At 61.9% G+C, this 16,617-nt stretch overlaps 1 protein-coding gene across 3 annotated transcripts in view; it reads right to left on the bottom strand.

Moving 5' to 3' along the window:
* Positions 1 to 987: 987 nt before the first annotated feature.
* PACSIN2 (protein kinase C and casein kinase substrate in neurons 2) overlaps positions 988 to 16,617 on the bottom strand; it is a 93,497-nt gene continuing 77,867 nt past the window's right edge. For 2 of the 3 annotated variants that reach the window (XM_075553529.1, XM_075553530.1), the window contains exons 3-11: positions 16,144 to 16,300; positions 14,390 to 14,625; positions 13,632 to 13,787; positions 10,693 to 10,868; positions 9,811 to 9,931; positions 7,531 to 7,652; positions 6,393 to 6,518; positions 5,899 to 6,095; positions 988 to 2,566 (exon numbers count right to left, since the gene is read on the bottom strand). In XM_075553529.1, the coding sequence (XP_075409644.1) occupies positions 2,454 to 2,566; positions 5,899 to 6,095; positions 6,393 to 6,518; positions 7,531 to 7,652; positions 9,811 to 9,931; positions 10,693 to 10,868; positions 13,632 to 13,787; positions 14,390 to 14,625; positions 16,144 to 16,300 (1,404 nt within the window). In that variant the 3' untranslated portion in view covers positions 988 to 2,453. The remainder of the gene's footprint in view (positions 2,567 to 5,898; positions 6,096 to 6,392; positions 6,519 to 7,530; positions 7,653 to 9,810; positions 9,932 to 10,692; positions 10,869 to 13,631; positions 13,788 to 14,389; positions 14,626 to 16,143; positions 16,301 to 16,617) is intronic. The other variant, XM_075553531.1, reaches the window with a different exon arrangement.

Below are 16,617 nucleotides of genomic sequence, written 5' to 3'. Positions count from 1 at the left end.
TCCAGGAAGGGGCCATGGGGAAAGAGGTTCTTAGCACAACAGCCAGGCCCTGCCCCAGCACCCTCCCTCTCCCAGGCCGCCCTGTGTCCCCAGCAGAGGGAAGCAGTAAGAGCCTACTTGCAGAGCTCTGCAGACCAGGTTTAACTCTCCTCCCAGGACTCTCAAGGTCAGCAGTTTGAAACTAACAGCCAGTCTGGGGGTGGGGGGAGAGAAGGGGCTCCTACTCCTGAAAAGACTTCTTCTTGGAAACTCACAAGGGCAGTTCCCCTGTCCTTCAAGGTCACTGAGTTGGCCTTGATTTGATGGCAGTGTTTTGGTTTGGAGCAGAACCTGCGCCTCCCCATGTCCACTGGCTTCCTGTTCTGTAAAGTGGGGGTGCGGTCCGAGGGGAAGCTCAGCAGACCAGGTACCCACGACCCCACTGTGGTGTGTGGGCAGTTGGGCGGGAACTGGCAGCCACTCAGACTTGACCACAAGGCACGTACATTTAGGCACCCACTCCACCCCCACGAACCCTGTGTGTGTCCCCAGTGAGCACTCAGGGTCTTGAGGTCAGACTGGTGGCTGTCCACCCTGAACAGCAGCTGGTGAGCATCCAACAGTGATGTGGCAGGGAGGGAGTCACCAGGGGCAAGTCCACCAGGGAGAAGCCCACCAAGGTGAAGCCAGGCTGTATAGCATGTTTTGGGGAGAGGGGAACCCCACACTCTAGAGCACCGTTTCCCAACATGGGAGATGGCACAAAAGCAGATACCTATACTTTATCCTGGATTAGGGGCTATGGTACAGAGGTTTTTAGTTGTAGGGTGGGGAGCAAGTAGGTCAAATCAGTTTTGGAATGTGACTTGGGGGGCGGGGAGTGGCAGGGGGCACAGGGCCCTGAGATGTTGGCAGGGGTCCTGCAGCCTGGCCCAGGCCATGCTGGGGACACAGGTACCTGCCGTTGTCGGTGATGGGGCATCCCTTCAGGAAAGAGGTCCACGCTCATGAGATCAACTGTTTATTGATTTGCTAAAATACTCTACCCTCTGAATAAACGCCTGGACTAGGGAGACGTGGCAGTTTGGGGTAAACCTGCAGCGCAGGCGCGGGGTCGGTTGGTCAGTTCTCGCGGCAAACACGAGCTCACATTCATTTCCAAGCACGGCCTCGCTCTCACTGGAAACGGTGTCCGTCCGGGCAGAGCTGGTGGCAGCGGCAGCCACCGCAGGGGTCAGACTGGGTTCCCCTCCTGCCGGATCACAGCAGCATTTCCGGTACGCACCTCTGCCCGCTCGGGGGGCCTTGGGGGACCCTGGTCCCATGGGCCAGACACGGCCTTTTGTGACTGGGGGATGTGCAGCTGCTCGGCAGGCTCGGGGGGTGGGGGGCATGTTTACAGTGTTCTGCTACAGAAAGGACTCAGACGCTGGCCCTGAACTGGCCGGCGTGGACTTGACTTCTCAACAAAGCTAGACTCCTGCACCAAGGTCGTGGGCTTCGAGCGGTGTACGACGCATGAAGCCATCTGCCGGTGGCCACCCACTCTCGTGAGCTCGGCAGACAAACTCTTTTAGGATTCTCTGAATACCAAATATTTACAGATTTACACTGAGCCGGGGTGGGCTGGCAGAAGACGCCTTCTGGTTTTACACAGAAGTAGCCGTCTTGTGTTTTGCCTTCCAAATCAGACAGAACGGTTAACGGGCAGGAGAGTCGAGTGCAAGGAAGGGGCGGGGGCGGGAGGGGGGCAGAGAAAAAAGTTTAACTATGGCAGCTTCGGCAAGTCCAATGCAGGAGACTTCTGAGCTGCAGCCCAGGTTCCTCCGGGGCTAGAAGATCCACCACAAGCAGCCCCCACCTCCATCCATCCACCCACATGGGCGACACCTCCTGTGGCCAGCAGTGGGGCCAGGGGGGAACGGGCCTTTTCATCAAGACTGGCACACGCCAATCTAAGCCATAATTTAAGAATGAATGAGTGTGGAAAAGCAGGTCTATTTTTTAAAGGGGGGGAGGGGCATACATGGACGGAGCCTTCAAATTAAAAGAAACCTCCCAATCTCCAATCAGAAAATGGCACGTGAATTTGTTCGTGTGAGTGGGAGGTGGCCGGCTGGCCAGGGCTATGGGAATCAGCAGCCGACTAGGAGCGGGTGTGGGGCAGGACAGGCAAAGGAGGCCCAGAAGCCAGCGAGCAGGGCCACGTCGGCTATACTTTGTCCTGAGCTCGGGCAGCTCCGGGCGTGCTTTGGGAAGGGCTGCATCCTGGGTGAGGTGACCAGCTCGTCCACCTCTGGGGGGGGACACTGTGAAGCCGGAGCGACGGAACCATCATCGTCCGCGGGAGGAGTGGGCGCCCCACATGGCTGCCGGGGGACGCGTGAAGGTGCTGCTGCCCAGGGCCACGGGCTAACGGAACTCCAGGGGCAGCAGTCTCTGGCCCCCGCCTCCAGCCTGCCCACCGACCCCGGTCACTGGATCGCCTCGACGTAGTTCGCTGGGTACAGGCCAACCTCTCCACTGTCCAAGCGTCCCTTGCACCAGCCCTGCTCATCCTCATCCTCTATCTTGGTCAGCTCGTCCCCTGCAGGACAGAGAAGCACAAGGTGACGAGTCAGAGAGCCGGCCCCGCCACTCTCGGCCCAGACCTGGTTTTGGAGCCCCGAGAAGTTCAGTCTAGTGGGGAGCAGCAGGGGTGCACGGGCCCATGACCCACAGCAGTAAATTGTACTTAAGTCGCTACGTCATCAGAGGGGCCGTTGTGGGACCTCAAGATTAGTGTGGCCCACACCACGGTGACGTGGGGTTGGCCCTACGGACTGGGTGCCTGCCCTCCTCCTGTGTCCTTCCTCCCCCTGGGGTCATCCGCTGGTTGCCTTGTCTCTCACAGCCTTTGTAGTGACCGGTGTGTCTTTGCTGACTCACCCTCTCCCCTTCCAGGAGCTCGGGGGATGGTGCAGATTAACAGCTAAGCTGCTAACTGCAAGGTCAGCAGTTCGAATCCACCAGCTGCTTTACGAGAGCAAGATGAGGCACTCTGTTTCTGGACAGGTTAATGGCCTTGGGACCCCACGGGTAGTGGGCTGTCTACCTTGCCCTCTAGAGTCCCCGTGAGTCAGGACTGCACAGTGGCAGGGAGTCTGTCTCGTCTGCCAGATGAGAAGTATGGGCCGGAGGGGCGGGGGTGGACGTCTGTCATGTCTGTCATCCTGTCCGCAGCACCGACCTCGGGGCTAATGCCCAGTGGCCTCGCTCTGGAACCTCCCCCAGGGCTGTGTGTGCTGTGGGCCAAGCGTCTGTTTGCCTGTCAGAGAACCCCGATCCTCCAGAGACCCAGCTGGAGCAAGGTGGGCTCCAACTCACTGACCTCCCAGGTAGCGACGAAACACTTAACCCCCGTGCCTCCGGGGAGCCCGGTGGGGGTTCCTGCATCGGTTCCCACTGATCACAACCCTACACACCTCAGCCCCTCCCCACAATCGCTGCGTCTGCTTGGGCCGTCCATGTTCTCACGGCCGCACGATGTCCTTCTTCAGGACCTGGTTCTTCTGAGAACGTGTCCAAAGTCCGTGAGGCCGAGTCTCACCAACCTGGCTCCTGAGGAGCACCCTGCCTGCATTTCTTCCAAGACCTCGGGCGGGTGCGTCTGGCAGTCTACGAGACAGGTAACTCAGCGCTGCCAGCACCGCCAGCTGAAGGCATCACACTTCGTTCGCAGTCAAGTCGGTGCCGACTCCCCGAGGCCGGGGGCCCACAGAACGGAACACTGCCTGGCCGGCACCCGCCATGCAACCGTTTCGAGCGCTGGGTCAGTCCATCTTGTCCAGGGCCTTTTCTTTCGCTGCCCCTCCGCTTCACCAAGCAGGACGTCTTTCCCCAGGGACAGGGCTCGCCTGACAACAGGTCCAAAGCACGTGGGACGAAGTCTTGCCCTCCTGGCCTCCGAGGAGCATCCTGGCCTTACCTCTTGCAAGACAGATTGGCGTGTCCTTTCAGCAGTCCACGGTCCTTTCAATATTCTTCTCCAGCACCACCGTTCAAAGGCACCGGTTCTTCCTGGGGCTTCCTTATTCACTGTCCAGCTTCCACACGGAAGGGAGGCCATCGGCAAGACCCTGGCTTGGGTCAGGTGCACGCGAGTGCTCAAAGCAGCAGCAGCAGCCTGGCTCTCTGGCACTCTGGAGAGGTCTCGAGCCGCAGACTGACCCAAAGCAATGCATCGTGTGCTCGCGACTGCCGCTCCCTGGGCACTGAATGTGGGTCCACGACAGGCAAAATACACGTTAGGTGGTTGAAAAGCACCAGGGCGTGCGTCCTGCACGTGCCGCCTTTGCTCCTAACCGCTGCAGGGGTGGGCTGCAGCAGAGGTGACCGGTGCAGAGGTCATTGGATTCCGTGACTGTGGCGTCTCTGGGGGTTGACGATGGATCCAAGGACGGAGAGATCTGTGGCCGTGCCCCTCATTGCCCCCTCTGAGGTTGCTCATTGGTCCAGCTGTGAGGGGTTTTGTTTCCTTAACATTTGAGGTGCCACCCCGACAGAAGGCTGCCATTGTTTGTTTTTTTAAACAATTTTCTGCACAACTGGGTGGAGGCTGGTGGAGCCTGTGCTCCGTTCCACGAGGCAACGTCGTCTCATTTCCTCCCTGTGAGCTACCGGTCCCAGTCCTCCCCCTCGCCCGACCCGCTGCATGTTGTCCTGATTGATCGCTGTCCCCCACCCCCATCCCTTGGTGACAAGTGGTGGACTGTTCCACGGTGTGTGTACCTCGCTAGTGTGGTAGTACCTCGTACAGACCCGTCGTGTGGCTGAAAACTGAGCCATTGGTGAGTTCTCTTCCAGACCTGAGGGGTGACTGAGGGGCCCGTCTCAGGGGTCCTGCTAACTTCCATCCAACTAGCGAGCTTGTTTTTTCAAATTCTGCATCTTTGTCTCACATGTCCCCCCATGCCACCTAGGACCTTCTAAAGCCGTCTCTTTGAGAGCAGTTGGTGGCGGGAGCCGGGCACCATCTAGTTCTTCTGGTCTCAGGGTGGTGGACGCGGATGTTCGCATGGTCTGTGAGTCCACTGGACTCACTGCTTCCGCATCTTAGATTTTCATCACGGCGTTAAAGACTCAGTCGTTGCTCACACCAAAGTAGGACCTACAACACTTGGCTTTTGTGGACGAGGTGCCAGCTGACCTTGGGGTCCCCTGAGACCACCTTCCTGAACCTCCAGCTCTCAGGACACCTTCCCTCGAGGGGTCTGGTTATATCGCTGGAGTGTTTGGGCTTCACCGGGGAGTGCTTTGAGTCCTCTTCAATTTCGGCGAGTAGGGCTGTCATCCCACTGCTGCACGTGGTGAGGGAGCCTTCCTCCGGTCCTCCTGCTGTTTCCTCCTCCAGGAGCCCCGCTCCTCAAATTCTCGGCCGAGCTGATGGCCTGAATAAGGACGGTGACGGGACACCACCCCGATGCACGCTGTCCCTGATTGTCAAACAGGTAACATCCCCCTTGGACCCTCCTGGCCTCCGGACACAGGCTCCTCGTGGGAGCACGAGTCTCCTGGCGGTCCGGCTGCTCATGAAGTCCACAGTGTGTCATGACCTGCACAGTCGAGCGCCTCTGCGTCACCAATTAAACACAGGCATTCCCTGCTTTCAGCCTAGAGCTGTCTGACATCAGCACGCCATCGCTTGTCCCCGGTCCTCTTCTGGGTCTGGCTTGGCTTTCTGCCGGGTCCCTGTCCACGTGGCCCGGTGCCCCGCTTTGCTTTCTGTTTGGCAGCGAGCATCTGCCACGTTTGACATGAGGGAGCTAAAGGCCCACAAAACGACGCCAGGAGGAAACGGACGAAACTGGGGACGCCTCCATACACACACACACACACACATACACACACAGATGCGCTGGGCAAGGCCGGCCCACCTACCCGCCTTGAAGCTCAGTTCGTCATGCTCCTGCCCTTCATAGTCGTACAGGGCCCGCACCCGCACCCCGGGCACCGACGTGGCGTCCTCCTCAAAGGGGTTGGAGTCCCCGTTGGCGTCCGTGGAGGAGAACGGGTTGTTCGACTCGTCGTCCGACCAGTCCGCAGGGTAGGGCTGGGTCTTCTCGTAGCTGCTCACGCTGTGAGAAAGCAGTGGACATGGGCACCTCAGCCGGGGGAGGACCGCGGACCCTTCTGAAGGGGCCGAGCCCGGAGCAGGGAGATGCCCCCGGCAGGACCCGCTCGGGGCACCCACAGGCTGCTGTCCTCCTGAGGTGCAGTCCCAGGGCCTTGGCGGGGGGGTGTGCAGGCAGAGAGACAAAGCGTCAGCAGAGTGTTAGCGGTGCACCCCCCACAAGAGTCCCGGCTGAGAGCCCCCCAAGGCTGAGCGCCCTGGACATGGAGAGAGAGGGAGGGGGAAGCTTCTGTTCACCCACTTTTTGGCCTTCCCGTCCTCCTTCTCGCTGACTGTGCTCCCCGTGTCGTCCTCCTCCTCGAAGGGGTTGTAGCTGCTGGACTGGGACTGGGAGGACTGGGTGGGGTTGCTGGCGACGCTAAGGCTGCTAGTGGGAGAGAGAGAGAGAGAGAGAGAGAGAGAGAGAGAGAGAAGCTTTCAGAGCCACGCCATGGGGAGCCCCTGTACTCAGGCCCGAGCTGCGCCGTGGGGCGGAGGAGTCCCCACTCTGGGTAGCAGACAGGCGGCCCAGGCCTGCGAGAAAACCAGATCCCCAGATTCCCATCCACCAGCCGCAGCCCCGGGCCTGAGCTCTCTGGCCCCTGAAGTGCCTTCGGCAGCCTGTCATCTGGGACCAGCAGAATCCTCTCTGGAAGGGAGAAAGGCACCCGTACGCGGCGCAGCAGAGAGAGTGTGTCCAGGCAACTCCGTCCATGAGTGCCCACTGCAGGCCCGCCAGGCTGGCTGGAACTGGAGGGAGAAGCCCCAGACCGCCTGTGGGAGACCGCCAGGCCCTCCTCCCTGGGGTGCTTTCCTGGCAGACGCTGGTGCTGGGCCTGACCACTAGGTGGTGCTGAGTGGCCCTGTGCCCAGGCCTTGTGCTGAGTCAAGCTGGCCCTTGTCGCCCAGGGAACCAGGCCTGTGGGCAGAGAAGGCTTCCAGGAAGTGGCCGTGGAGGGCTGAGTTCCGGAAGGCAGAGGGAGGCCTCGCCCAGCACATATGACGACTCCCGACCCCCATCCCCGCCTCTTCCATCCATATACCCTTTCATCAGCGAACCATGAGGCTGGACATCGCCAACACGTTCGGTCACGAGGTGGCCTATGACCCTGCCTTGTCCTGTCCTGCTCAGGCAGCACAGCAGGTAGGGGCAGACCTCCAAGACCCGAGCCTACGCCCAGAGGAACCCTCTCGGGGCGGCCATCACCACCTGGCACGAGCTTGCCACGCCTGGGCCTGGTGCACGGATGCAGCTCAGAGCCAGGCAAAAAGGTGAGCCTCCCCAGAGATACCCAGGGGCTGTGCTCCCCCGACGTCTGGCACCCAGGAAACTTCCAGGAGGCTGCCTCTGGGCTCCTGCAGGGCACCATGGGCTGCTCCCAGGTGCCCGCAGGACTCACCTGCTATGCTTGTTCTGCAGGGACTGGTCGCCCGTTTGGTTGATGCCCGTCAGGGTGACGCCATCAGCTGCCTTCTTCTTCTCTCGCCGGCTCAGTGTCCGGTTCAGGTCTGCGGACCACTCCTGGGTGACAGGTGCCCGGGAGAGAAGTTGAGAAGCTGATTTACTGGAAGCACATGCATGTAGGACACCAGGCCAGCCACCCTTCTGCTGGCATGGCTGGGGATGCTGAGCCCCGTGTCTAAGCGCCACATCTTGGTCCGTCGCCCAGACCTCGGGCCTCAGGCACCCACTACCCCACCCCACCCCTCTAACTGACGGCAACACCTGAGGCCATTGGCAAAGAGAGCCCTCACCCACCCACCCCCCACCCCCAGCCTCCTGGAGGTGCAGGCTCTGACACCGGGGCAGGACAGGGCTGACACCAGTCCTACACCCCAGCCCAGGGACTTGGGGGCTCCCTCAGGACAGGACAGGGGGCGCTGCTGAGGCTGATGGCAGCCAGAGTCCCTCAGGCCTCCAGGGGACAGAGCAGCCCCCCTCAGGAGTTCGGGGGGCAGCAGCCTTGGCCTCACATACTGAAGGGCCTCTCCACTTGTGCCCTTTGTCCCCAACTGAGCAAGGGCTGCAGCTAACGCCAGGCCTCAGTCACTCCTGCCCAGGGAAGCCCACTGTCAAGAGCCGGCCTAGAACCACATGTGCCCACCTACAGGTGGGGCCACCGGAGCTCCCGAGGGTACACCCGGGGCCCCTAACATCCCAGGTGGCTGAGAAGGAAACTAGAATCCCCATGGTGGGCTCCCAAGCCTGGCAGTGACCCACACCAGGGCGACCTGAATGAAGGAAGGGCCGCTGGTGACCCCCGAGCTGTGGAGGAACACCGGCTAGCCGGGACGCAGACAAACAACAAGCACACACACTCACAACTACCACACTGGGGGCCCACCAAGCTGAGAAGCAACACCTGCACACACGTTACACACCAGGCCGAAAAACACCCCCCACACACACACACTCCCCACACCAGGCTGCGTGCACGGATGTCCCACACCAGGCTGAGAAGCACGCCCTCACATGCGCACACACAGTACACACAGTACACACACTCACTGCACGCACTGGGGGCTCCGCGAGTTGGCTGTGAAGCAGAGACTCACTTCGTCCTTGCCGCATGGAAAAAAGCAACGACCTTGTCAGAGAAGTCACACAGGCCCTGCTCGTGTGTGTGAGGCCAGCCCCTCCACGCACCAGCAGCACTACACGGGACCCCGCCCCGCTCCCCAGAGCACCCGCCACGGCCCCGAGCAGGGCTGGACCCCAGCTGTGTGCCCGAGGGAGGGCGGGCGGGCCTAAGCCCATGTCCTCAGCAGCCGCCCAAGGCCTCCCTGACTCAGGGGCCTGGCCCTGCTTTCCCCCATCCTCTGTGGAAGCAGGCAGCCGCAGGGGCTGCAGGGACCCCCAGCGTTGCCGGGAGTGCCCAGGGGTGGCAGACCTGCAAGAGAGGGAACCACAAAGGGTCCCACTTGGTGGGCTTAACAACAGCTGCCACGTCTGCCCAGGCCACATGCTGCCGCCTCCCCTGCTTAGTCACAACAGGGCGGAGGCTCTGCCTCAGCAATAATCCCACACAGCAACTGTAGGCTCCGACCCACAGAGCCCCTCCCCACACTGACCCTGGAGCTGACCAGCCCCTTCCTGCGGAGACCACTGCGGGGCAGGTGGCCTGGTGACCCAGCCTGAGGCTGCGAAAGCCCCGTGGGGCCTAAGCCCTTGCATTTTAGAAGAACAGGATACTGGTCGGTCCAGAGTCACAGAAACAGACAAGGGCAGCTCATCCCAAAGCCAAACTGGCTGGAGGTGCTACCTGACCCTACGGAGCCCGGAGGCGGGGTACACAGGGCGCACATGGGGCTGCCTCCACCTGTGGCCACCAGGGCCAGTGTGCACGGCAGCCTCTCCCGTGCCCATAGTCGGACACGCTCAGCTGCCACTCCCACCAGGCTTAGGGGCCCGGCTGTCATACCCAGGACCCCAGGGCCTGTGAACACCCACATGGCCAGTGGACAGGCTGCCCGCTCTGTATCTGGTGTGAACACCAAGTGGCCGGTGGACAGGCCACCCACTCAGTGTCTGGTGTGAACACCCATGTGGCCGATGGACAGGCCACCCACTCAGTGTCGGTGTGAACACCCACGTGGCTGGTGGACAGGCTGCCCGTTCCACATCTGGGACACTCACAAAGGCCGTCTCGAGGAAGCTCCGTGGGCCCGGTGGCTCTTACCTCAAACTGCGGCCAGTTCATGGACATGCCCGGCCCGTGATTGGCTCGGAACCACCTGAGGTCCTCCACGGCGTCTGCCACCTTGATGCTCTGCTCCAGATCTCGGTAGATGTTTCTGTAGCTGTACCACAGAGGGAGGTGGGAGCCCCATCACTCACCCTGCCCCCGCTGCCACCAGCTGACACGAGGGCCCACAGCCCCCCCAAGTGGGTGGTCAGTTAGCCCTGATGTGCACAGAGGGGGACAGGTGGACACTGTGCAGGAAGCCCCGCTCCTGAAACCAGGGGAGGCCGAGCAAGCTTTGCTCCTGGCCAGCAACCCCATAGGAGCCACGGGGAGGCCACAGAGCACCTTGATCCGTGAGCCCACAGAAGGGTCCGGATCCAAAGGGAGGGGAGCACAGAACTGCACAAGATGGTGTCCTGGGGGAGCTAGGTGTGCTGACCCACTGAGGGCCTCTGGGATGAGGTTGCTGGTGGCGCAGAGTGCCCACGGGCACTTGTTAGTATTGCTGGCGGAGAAGCATTATCACGCACTCTGCCCCCACAGGGCAGAGGCCGAGGGGTCATGTGGCAGAGAGAGGCTGAGGACCGTGCGGGGCATGCCTGCGGGTACCACTGAGAAAGCAGGCCTTGCCAGCCCAAGAGCGGTGTCCGGGGCACTTGTGGTCCAGGGTCATCAGTGTCTATAGACCCCACAGTTTACGTTTCGCCCATGCGGTCGCTCCACCAGCTGTGTGCATCCCGGGTGGGACGGTGGGCATCACAGCCGTACAGGAGGAGAGCTGCCCGCCTGTCTGCCCTCAGCCTCGGCCCATGGTGGAGCTGGGCTGTTCCTCCCACTGGCTGCCTGAGCCATGCTGGTCAGCGCCAAGGGACATACCTGGGCACGGTGGACAGATCCAGGTGCTTCTGGACCTCCAGTAGAACCTCCCGGAAGAACCGCAGGCGCTTCTCCTCGGACTGCTGGCACTGCTCGAACACCTGCTCCATGTTCTCCATGTACTGCGGCGTGCCCGCGTCCAGCTCTGCCAGCGCCTTCTCGTACTTCTCCTTGGTCTGCGGGGAGGGGGCAGCACAGGACAGGTGAGCTCCCGCGCGGGCCCGGGGCCAGTCTGGGGGGACCCACGCACCTGGGGGGGGCAGGGTGAGAGGAGGTGGAGGAGGCTAAGGGGGGGTGGGGGGGATACTCTGTTTCCAGGCCAGGGGGCAGGTGCAGAGGAGTTCAAGGGCAGGCTGAGTGAAGGAAGTTAACCTCTCAGACGCTGCAGGGCTGCAGGCTGCACTCTCGGGCCCGCTGAGCAGTGTCTGCCTGTGAGTGTGAGCACCGGCCAGGCGTGTGCTCAGACAGACGTGGTTTAGTCAACCAGGGTCACCGGGAGCCCTGGTGGGGCAGAGGGTCAGCGTTGTGCTGTTAATGGCAAGGTCATCCTTTTCTGCCGACCAATCACTCGATCTGCGGGACAGCGAGGGGGCTTCCGCTCCTGGAGATTTATGGGCTCAGGACCCCTAAGGAGCGATTCTACTCTGTCCCACGGGGTTCCCAAGAGTCTAACTGGCTGGCCGGCACCGGGTAAAGAGCTTGATCACTAACTGCCAGCGTCTGGGTTGAAAACCAGTGTCCTTGCTCACTCAGATGGTAGGACCGGGGAGCAGGGAGCGGAACCAGCCAGCCGAGTGGTGAGTGGGCTCTCTGGTGCCTGCCTGGCCCGCTGACCCACTGTGGCCGTAAGGTGAGTTCTGGGGGATGTGGCTATCGCTCCTCCGGCTGCTTCTGGTCAGTGTCCCCTCCTGCTCTGCACCCCATGTCCAGCCACGTGTCCACATCATTCTGTGCCAGGAGCCCCGCTGGTCTGCCCGTCTGTCCCACTGTGGTGGCATGTGTGTGGCTGGCGCTGGAGGCTATGACCCTGGTGTTTCAGATGCCAGCAGGGTCACCCCGAGTGAAGCGGCTTCGGTGGAGCTTCCAGACTAAGAAGTCGATGGATAGGGACCCGCCACCGGAAACCCCATGGGGAGCAGTGGGACATTGCCAGGTACTGCGCGGGACACTGGTCGGTCTGCTGCACAGGCCTGCTTTCAGGTGTTGAAAAGCCAGGGGGTGACTTTGAGGCCTCAGGTGCGCCTGGCCCAGCCATGGGCTCTCCACACATACCACCGCCCACCCCCGCCCGCCCCGTCCGCCCAGGCATGGGACAGGTGGACACGGAATGAGGGAGACTGAAGAGCTCATGCATTGGAGTGCCGGTGCTGGTAGGGATCAATCACTCAAAGCACCGTGGACGGCAAGAAGACACAGCCATCGGTCTGGGAAGAACACAGCCACAGTGCCCCTTAGAGGCGAGGACGACAAGACTTCCTCCAGCTCCTTTGGGCAAGTTGTCAGGAGAGGGCAGTCCGTGCAGCAGGGCATGGCGCTTGGTAAAGCGGAGGCGCAGCGGTAAAAGAGGACGGCCCTCAAGGAGAGGGGCGGACACGGTGGCTGCAATCAGGGGCGCTGGCAGAGGAGCCACGGTGAGGGAAGGGCGGCGCAAGGACCGGCAGGGTGTCCTCCGGTTGTGTCTGGGGTCACCAGGGCTGGAACTGACTCCGTGGCACCCAACAACAACTGCGGGGCTGGGGGGGTCACTTTAGTTCTCAGGGTACACTGGAGTTCTTGGGGGTACACTCAAGTTCTGGGGGGGTGTTTTCATTCTGACCAGTTCACTTCTGAAAAGCAGCACTGCCGTGAGCTTGAGCCATCCCAGTCACTGGCGGGGCCACCCTGCGTCCGGTTTGAGGTCAGGCCTGTGGCGGTCCGGCCCCCTCTGCAGTGTCTGTCTGTCTGTCCCCCACTGTGGCTGCTAGAAGTTAACTTTCTAAACCAGTGTTTCCCAAAGCGGGCGGATACCACCTCTGGGTCAGTGCCGCAAAGACAAGGGTGTGGGGGTGTTTTCAAAAGCAGGTGCCTGCACTTTAACCTAGACCAGGGGCTAGAGCCCACATTTTTAATGGCCAGGAAGGGGCACGGAGTAATTTCTTTCCCCCCCTTTTCTTTTCTGTAAAGGGGCGGGCGGTAAGCCTGGGGACCTGTTCTGAGTGCAGAATATCCCGAAGCCCCAGTGTCGGTGGCTATCTATCGGCTGCCGCCACTCAAAAAGCTGATAAAATTAGTGCTTGTACATTTCTGACCACACTTCCTGGCCTGTGGTTTCACCCTGTTCTCAGCCAGCAGCTCACCCTGTATTCTAAATCACACAGCTGACTACTCGGGAGGGAGCCCCAGGGTGGTCGGGCTCAGGGGTGTGCCTAGCAAGCTCGTGTCCAAGGAGTGGAGCCTCGGGGCAGCGCCCTGGGTCTCGGCCCTCTTCCGGCCACACCCACGTGTCTGATTTACTGAAAAGCAGACTGGCCACTTGGGGAGCAGCAAGCACAGCTAAAGAGCTGTGACCCAGCAAGCCAACGGTCCCAGGAGCACTCCGAGCTGGCTTGCGACCCTCCCCCTGCCTCCTGTGCACCCCAGGGATGCACTCCCACCTTTGCCCACCAAGAACTCCTGCCCAACCTGGGAGCCAGGCCCCAACACCTTTGGGCAAAGCCTCTGTGACCCCCCACCTGTGACCCCCCAGGGCAGGATGAGCCCCTCCTGTCTCAGGCCTCAGATTTCAAAACCAAAGACCACAGTGTGCAGACGAATCAGCCATGGCTGGGTCCCGGGGGTGGGTCTTTGCCCCCATACGAGCTGCCCCGCCCCTCTCCCCAGACCTGGTTCCGGCCACCTCGGAGTCCCAGCAGGTGCGGGGGGACAGCTGAGCGAGCGGCAGCGAGGGGGGGCGGTCCCACCTTGAAGACGTCTTGCTTGCATTTCTCCACCTTGTCCTGCAGCTTCTTCAGCTGCTCAGGGTTGAGCGCCGGGTCGGCCTTGCTGCTGCTCTCCCGGGAGACGGCAAGCTTCTCTTCCTTGCACGCTGTGTGGTGCGCCTTCTTCGCCGCCTCCACCTGCGGGCACCACCGCGGCCTCAGCACCCTCCTCCAGGCCCAACCACAGCAAGTGCCCACCTTGTCCTCTCTAAGGGTGTCCCCATCTGTAGGACCTGCCCCTTGGGTCCTAGAGTGACCCCCCCCCACCTCCACCCAACAGCAGTCACCGCCAGCACCCCCCACCCCCACCCTGTCTGCATCTCGCACTGTGCCTGGCAGTGTGGACATGGGCAGGACACGGCATGGGACTCTTGAGCCTCATGCCCCAGGCGGGAGACAAATGGCCCCAGAGCCACAGAGAAAGAGTGGCCGAGGAGGGAAGGGAGGAGGTGGTTCGGGAGTGAGGCCTGAGCGCCTGAGAGGGCAGGTGGCAGGGCCCTCCCCTTCCCCCCAAGAGCCTGGGTGGAGAGCGTGGTGAATAGTGGGAGCAGGGTGCAGGAATGTGGGTGGGTGGGGTGGGGTGCAGGGTGGGGTGAGTGAGGAGCGTGGGTAGGGAGCAGGGTGGGATGGATAAGGGGTGGGGTGGGGGTGAATGAGGAAGGAGCAGGGTGGGTGAGATGGGGCGGGTTGGGGAGCAGGGTGGGGAGGAGGAAGAGGGTGGGCAGCGGGCGTGAAGGCACCTCTTTCAGCTTCTTGGCCCAGGGCTTCTGGGCCTTCCGGAAGCCATCCTCAGCCTCCTTGGACTCCTTGAAGCTGCCCATCATCTGCTTGTGGAAGGCCTCCTTCTGCCAGTTCTTGACCTTCTCGAAGTCCTCGTTCATCAGCGAGGCCTTGACCTCCAGGTGCAGCTCGCTCACCCTCTCCGCCTCAGTCAGGACGGCCATCCAGGCCTTCTCCACGGTGCCATACTGCGGCCCTGCCGGCGGGAGCGGGGTCAGCAGGGCCCTCTCGGCAGGAGGCCACCTGGTGTTCTAGAGCCTTCTCCCCATGCCCACTGCTCCCTGGGCTCTCCGGGATGAGGGTGGAAGTGGGGCCGAAGCTGACTCCGCCCTGCCCAGGGCGCACGGGGGACACACTCCTTGTCGGTGGTCAAGACCACTACGCTCTTCAAGAGGCCCCATGTCCTCCTTTAGGAAGGTGCAAGCAGCCCTGGGGCACAGTGGTTAAGGCATCAGGCTACACGGTCGGCAGTTCAAGTCCAGGAGGTTCTTTGAGGGAGAAAGATGAGGCTGTCTGTTCCTGGGGATTTACAGTCTCGGGGTAGGGGAGTGTGGTAGGGGGTAGGCCCATTCTGTCTGACAGGCTGGAGGAGCTGGCATCAAATTGAAGGCAGGGGGCTGGTTTTGTGGGTTGAATCTGCTCCAGACTGCCTCACAGTCCCCTGCCCAGACTTCTCTCCCAAAGCCGGGGCTCCCCAGCGATATGGAACCCCTGTCCCTGCAGCACAGGACCGCCCCTCCCTCTACCCCGTCCAGCAGACAGGGCAGAGAGCAAGAGGGGAGATGTTGATGGAATCGCAGAAAGGGGGCGGCGTCCTCAGCCCCGCTTTGATGGGGGAGAGCACGTCTCATTTCTAGATCGTGTGTGCCCCGGGTCCCTCACCCAGACTGGAACCCCTTCTTCCAGTGGCCTCTTGTTAAAGGAGTGGAGCGGGATGGGGTGAGGGGGAGAGAGTGCTGTTAGTGGTTCCTGGGATCTGAGAAGGGACACAGTGCTCGGGGGCAGCAGTGAGACCTCAGGCCCTAACGACAGGGCAGTGTGACCCTTGCCCAGCCCAGGTCTGGAGCGGGGCAGAGGGTGCTGGAGCCCACCCCTCACCCTGCCCACTCCACGCCCCAACACAAGACTCAGAGCTGGACCTGTGAGCACTGGCCCAGATGGCCTCAGAGGTGAATGCTGCATCCCAGCTCCAGGGGGCAGGCGGGCCCTACAGCGGCCTGAGGCCCTGACCTACGGGGGGAACCTGGCCCCACCCCACCCTGACCCTGTTGTGTGTCCCCTGAAACCCCTTCAATGTTAGGGGGGTTCTGGACTGAGCTCTCTGGCAGATAGGGACAGAGAGGGGACCAAGGCTCCCCAACACCTGATGTTCTTTCCTTTAAATTTCAAAACAGAAAGCTCACTGCATGCCCCCAGCCAGTCCCCGGCGGCCTCACTGAGTGGCCAGGTGGGGAACCAAGGTGCTGGGCCTACCCCAGCGGGGCTGACTCACGTGCTGGGTCTTAACTTGGCTTGTCCCACAGGGGACAAGTGGGCTGGGACAGGGGGCGTGGCTGCTGTCTGCAGAGGACAGTCTTCTGTCCCCAAAGGAGCAGGGTGGGCCCCATTCTATCCCCCCAACCCACAAGCCCCCCACCAACCACCCTGCCGCGGGAGAGGGGAAACAGGCCAGAGCTCCTCGGCGTCCAGGGTGCCAGTCGGTGGCGCCTCCTACCTTTGTCCACCAGCTGCCGCCAGCGACGGGCCCACTCGGTGAGCTGCTGGGCGTAGGCCTTCTCGATGCGCGCCCGCTCATGCAGGCAGCCCATGAGGTCGCTGCACAGCCGGTGGCCATCGTCAATCCGCCTCACCGTCCGCTTGTAGTTCCCGACCTGAACGGAGAACACGCTGTGAGCTAGGGCCCTGGGCCACCCCCCGACAGCCCGTCCACGCCTGGGAGACGGACAGTAGGACTCGCACACGCACACCCTCCACACCAGAGCCGGCTGTGCACTCGCTCACCCTGAGGGTCTGGCTCCCATTTCCCACCGCCCCCCACCCCGGGTGCCAAGGCACCCTGCTTGGTAGTGAGAGCTTCCTGGGTCTGTTAGGACCCGCCCCTCAGAGGGTCTGTCTGCCTGCACTCAGCACCTCCCAGCCCGCCCTCCGGCAGCCTGTGGCCCGTGAGGAGCCAGAGAGCACGGGGAAG

This window comes from Tenrec ecaudatus, chromosome 6 (genome assembly GCF_050624435.1).
Source record: "Tenrec ecaudatus isolate mTenEca1 chromosome 6, mTenEca1.hap1, whole genome shotgun sequence".
NCBI classification, from domain to species: Eukaryota; Metazoa; Chordata; class Mammalia; order Afrosoricida; family Tenrecidae; genus Tenrec; species Tenrec ecaudatus.
Note: the sequence above shows the minus strand (reverse complement) of the source record. Positions and strands in the feature narration are given on the sequence as shown.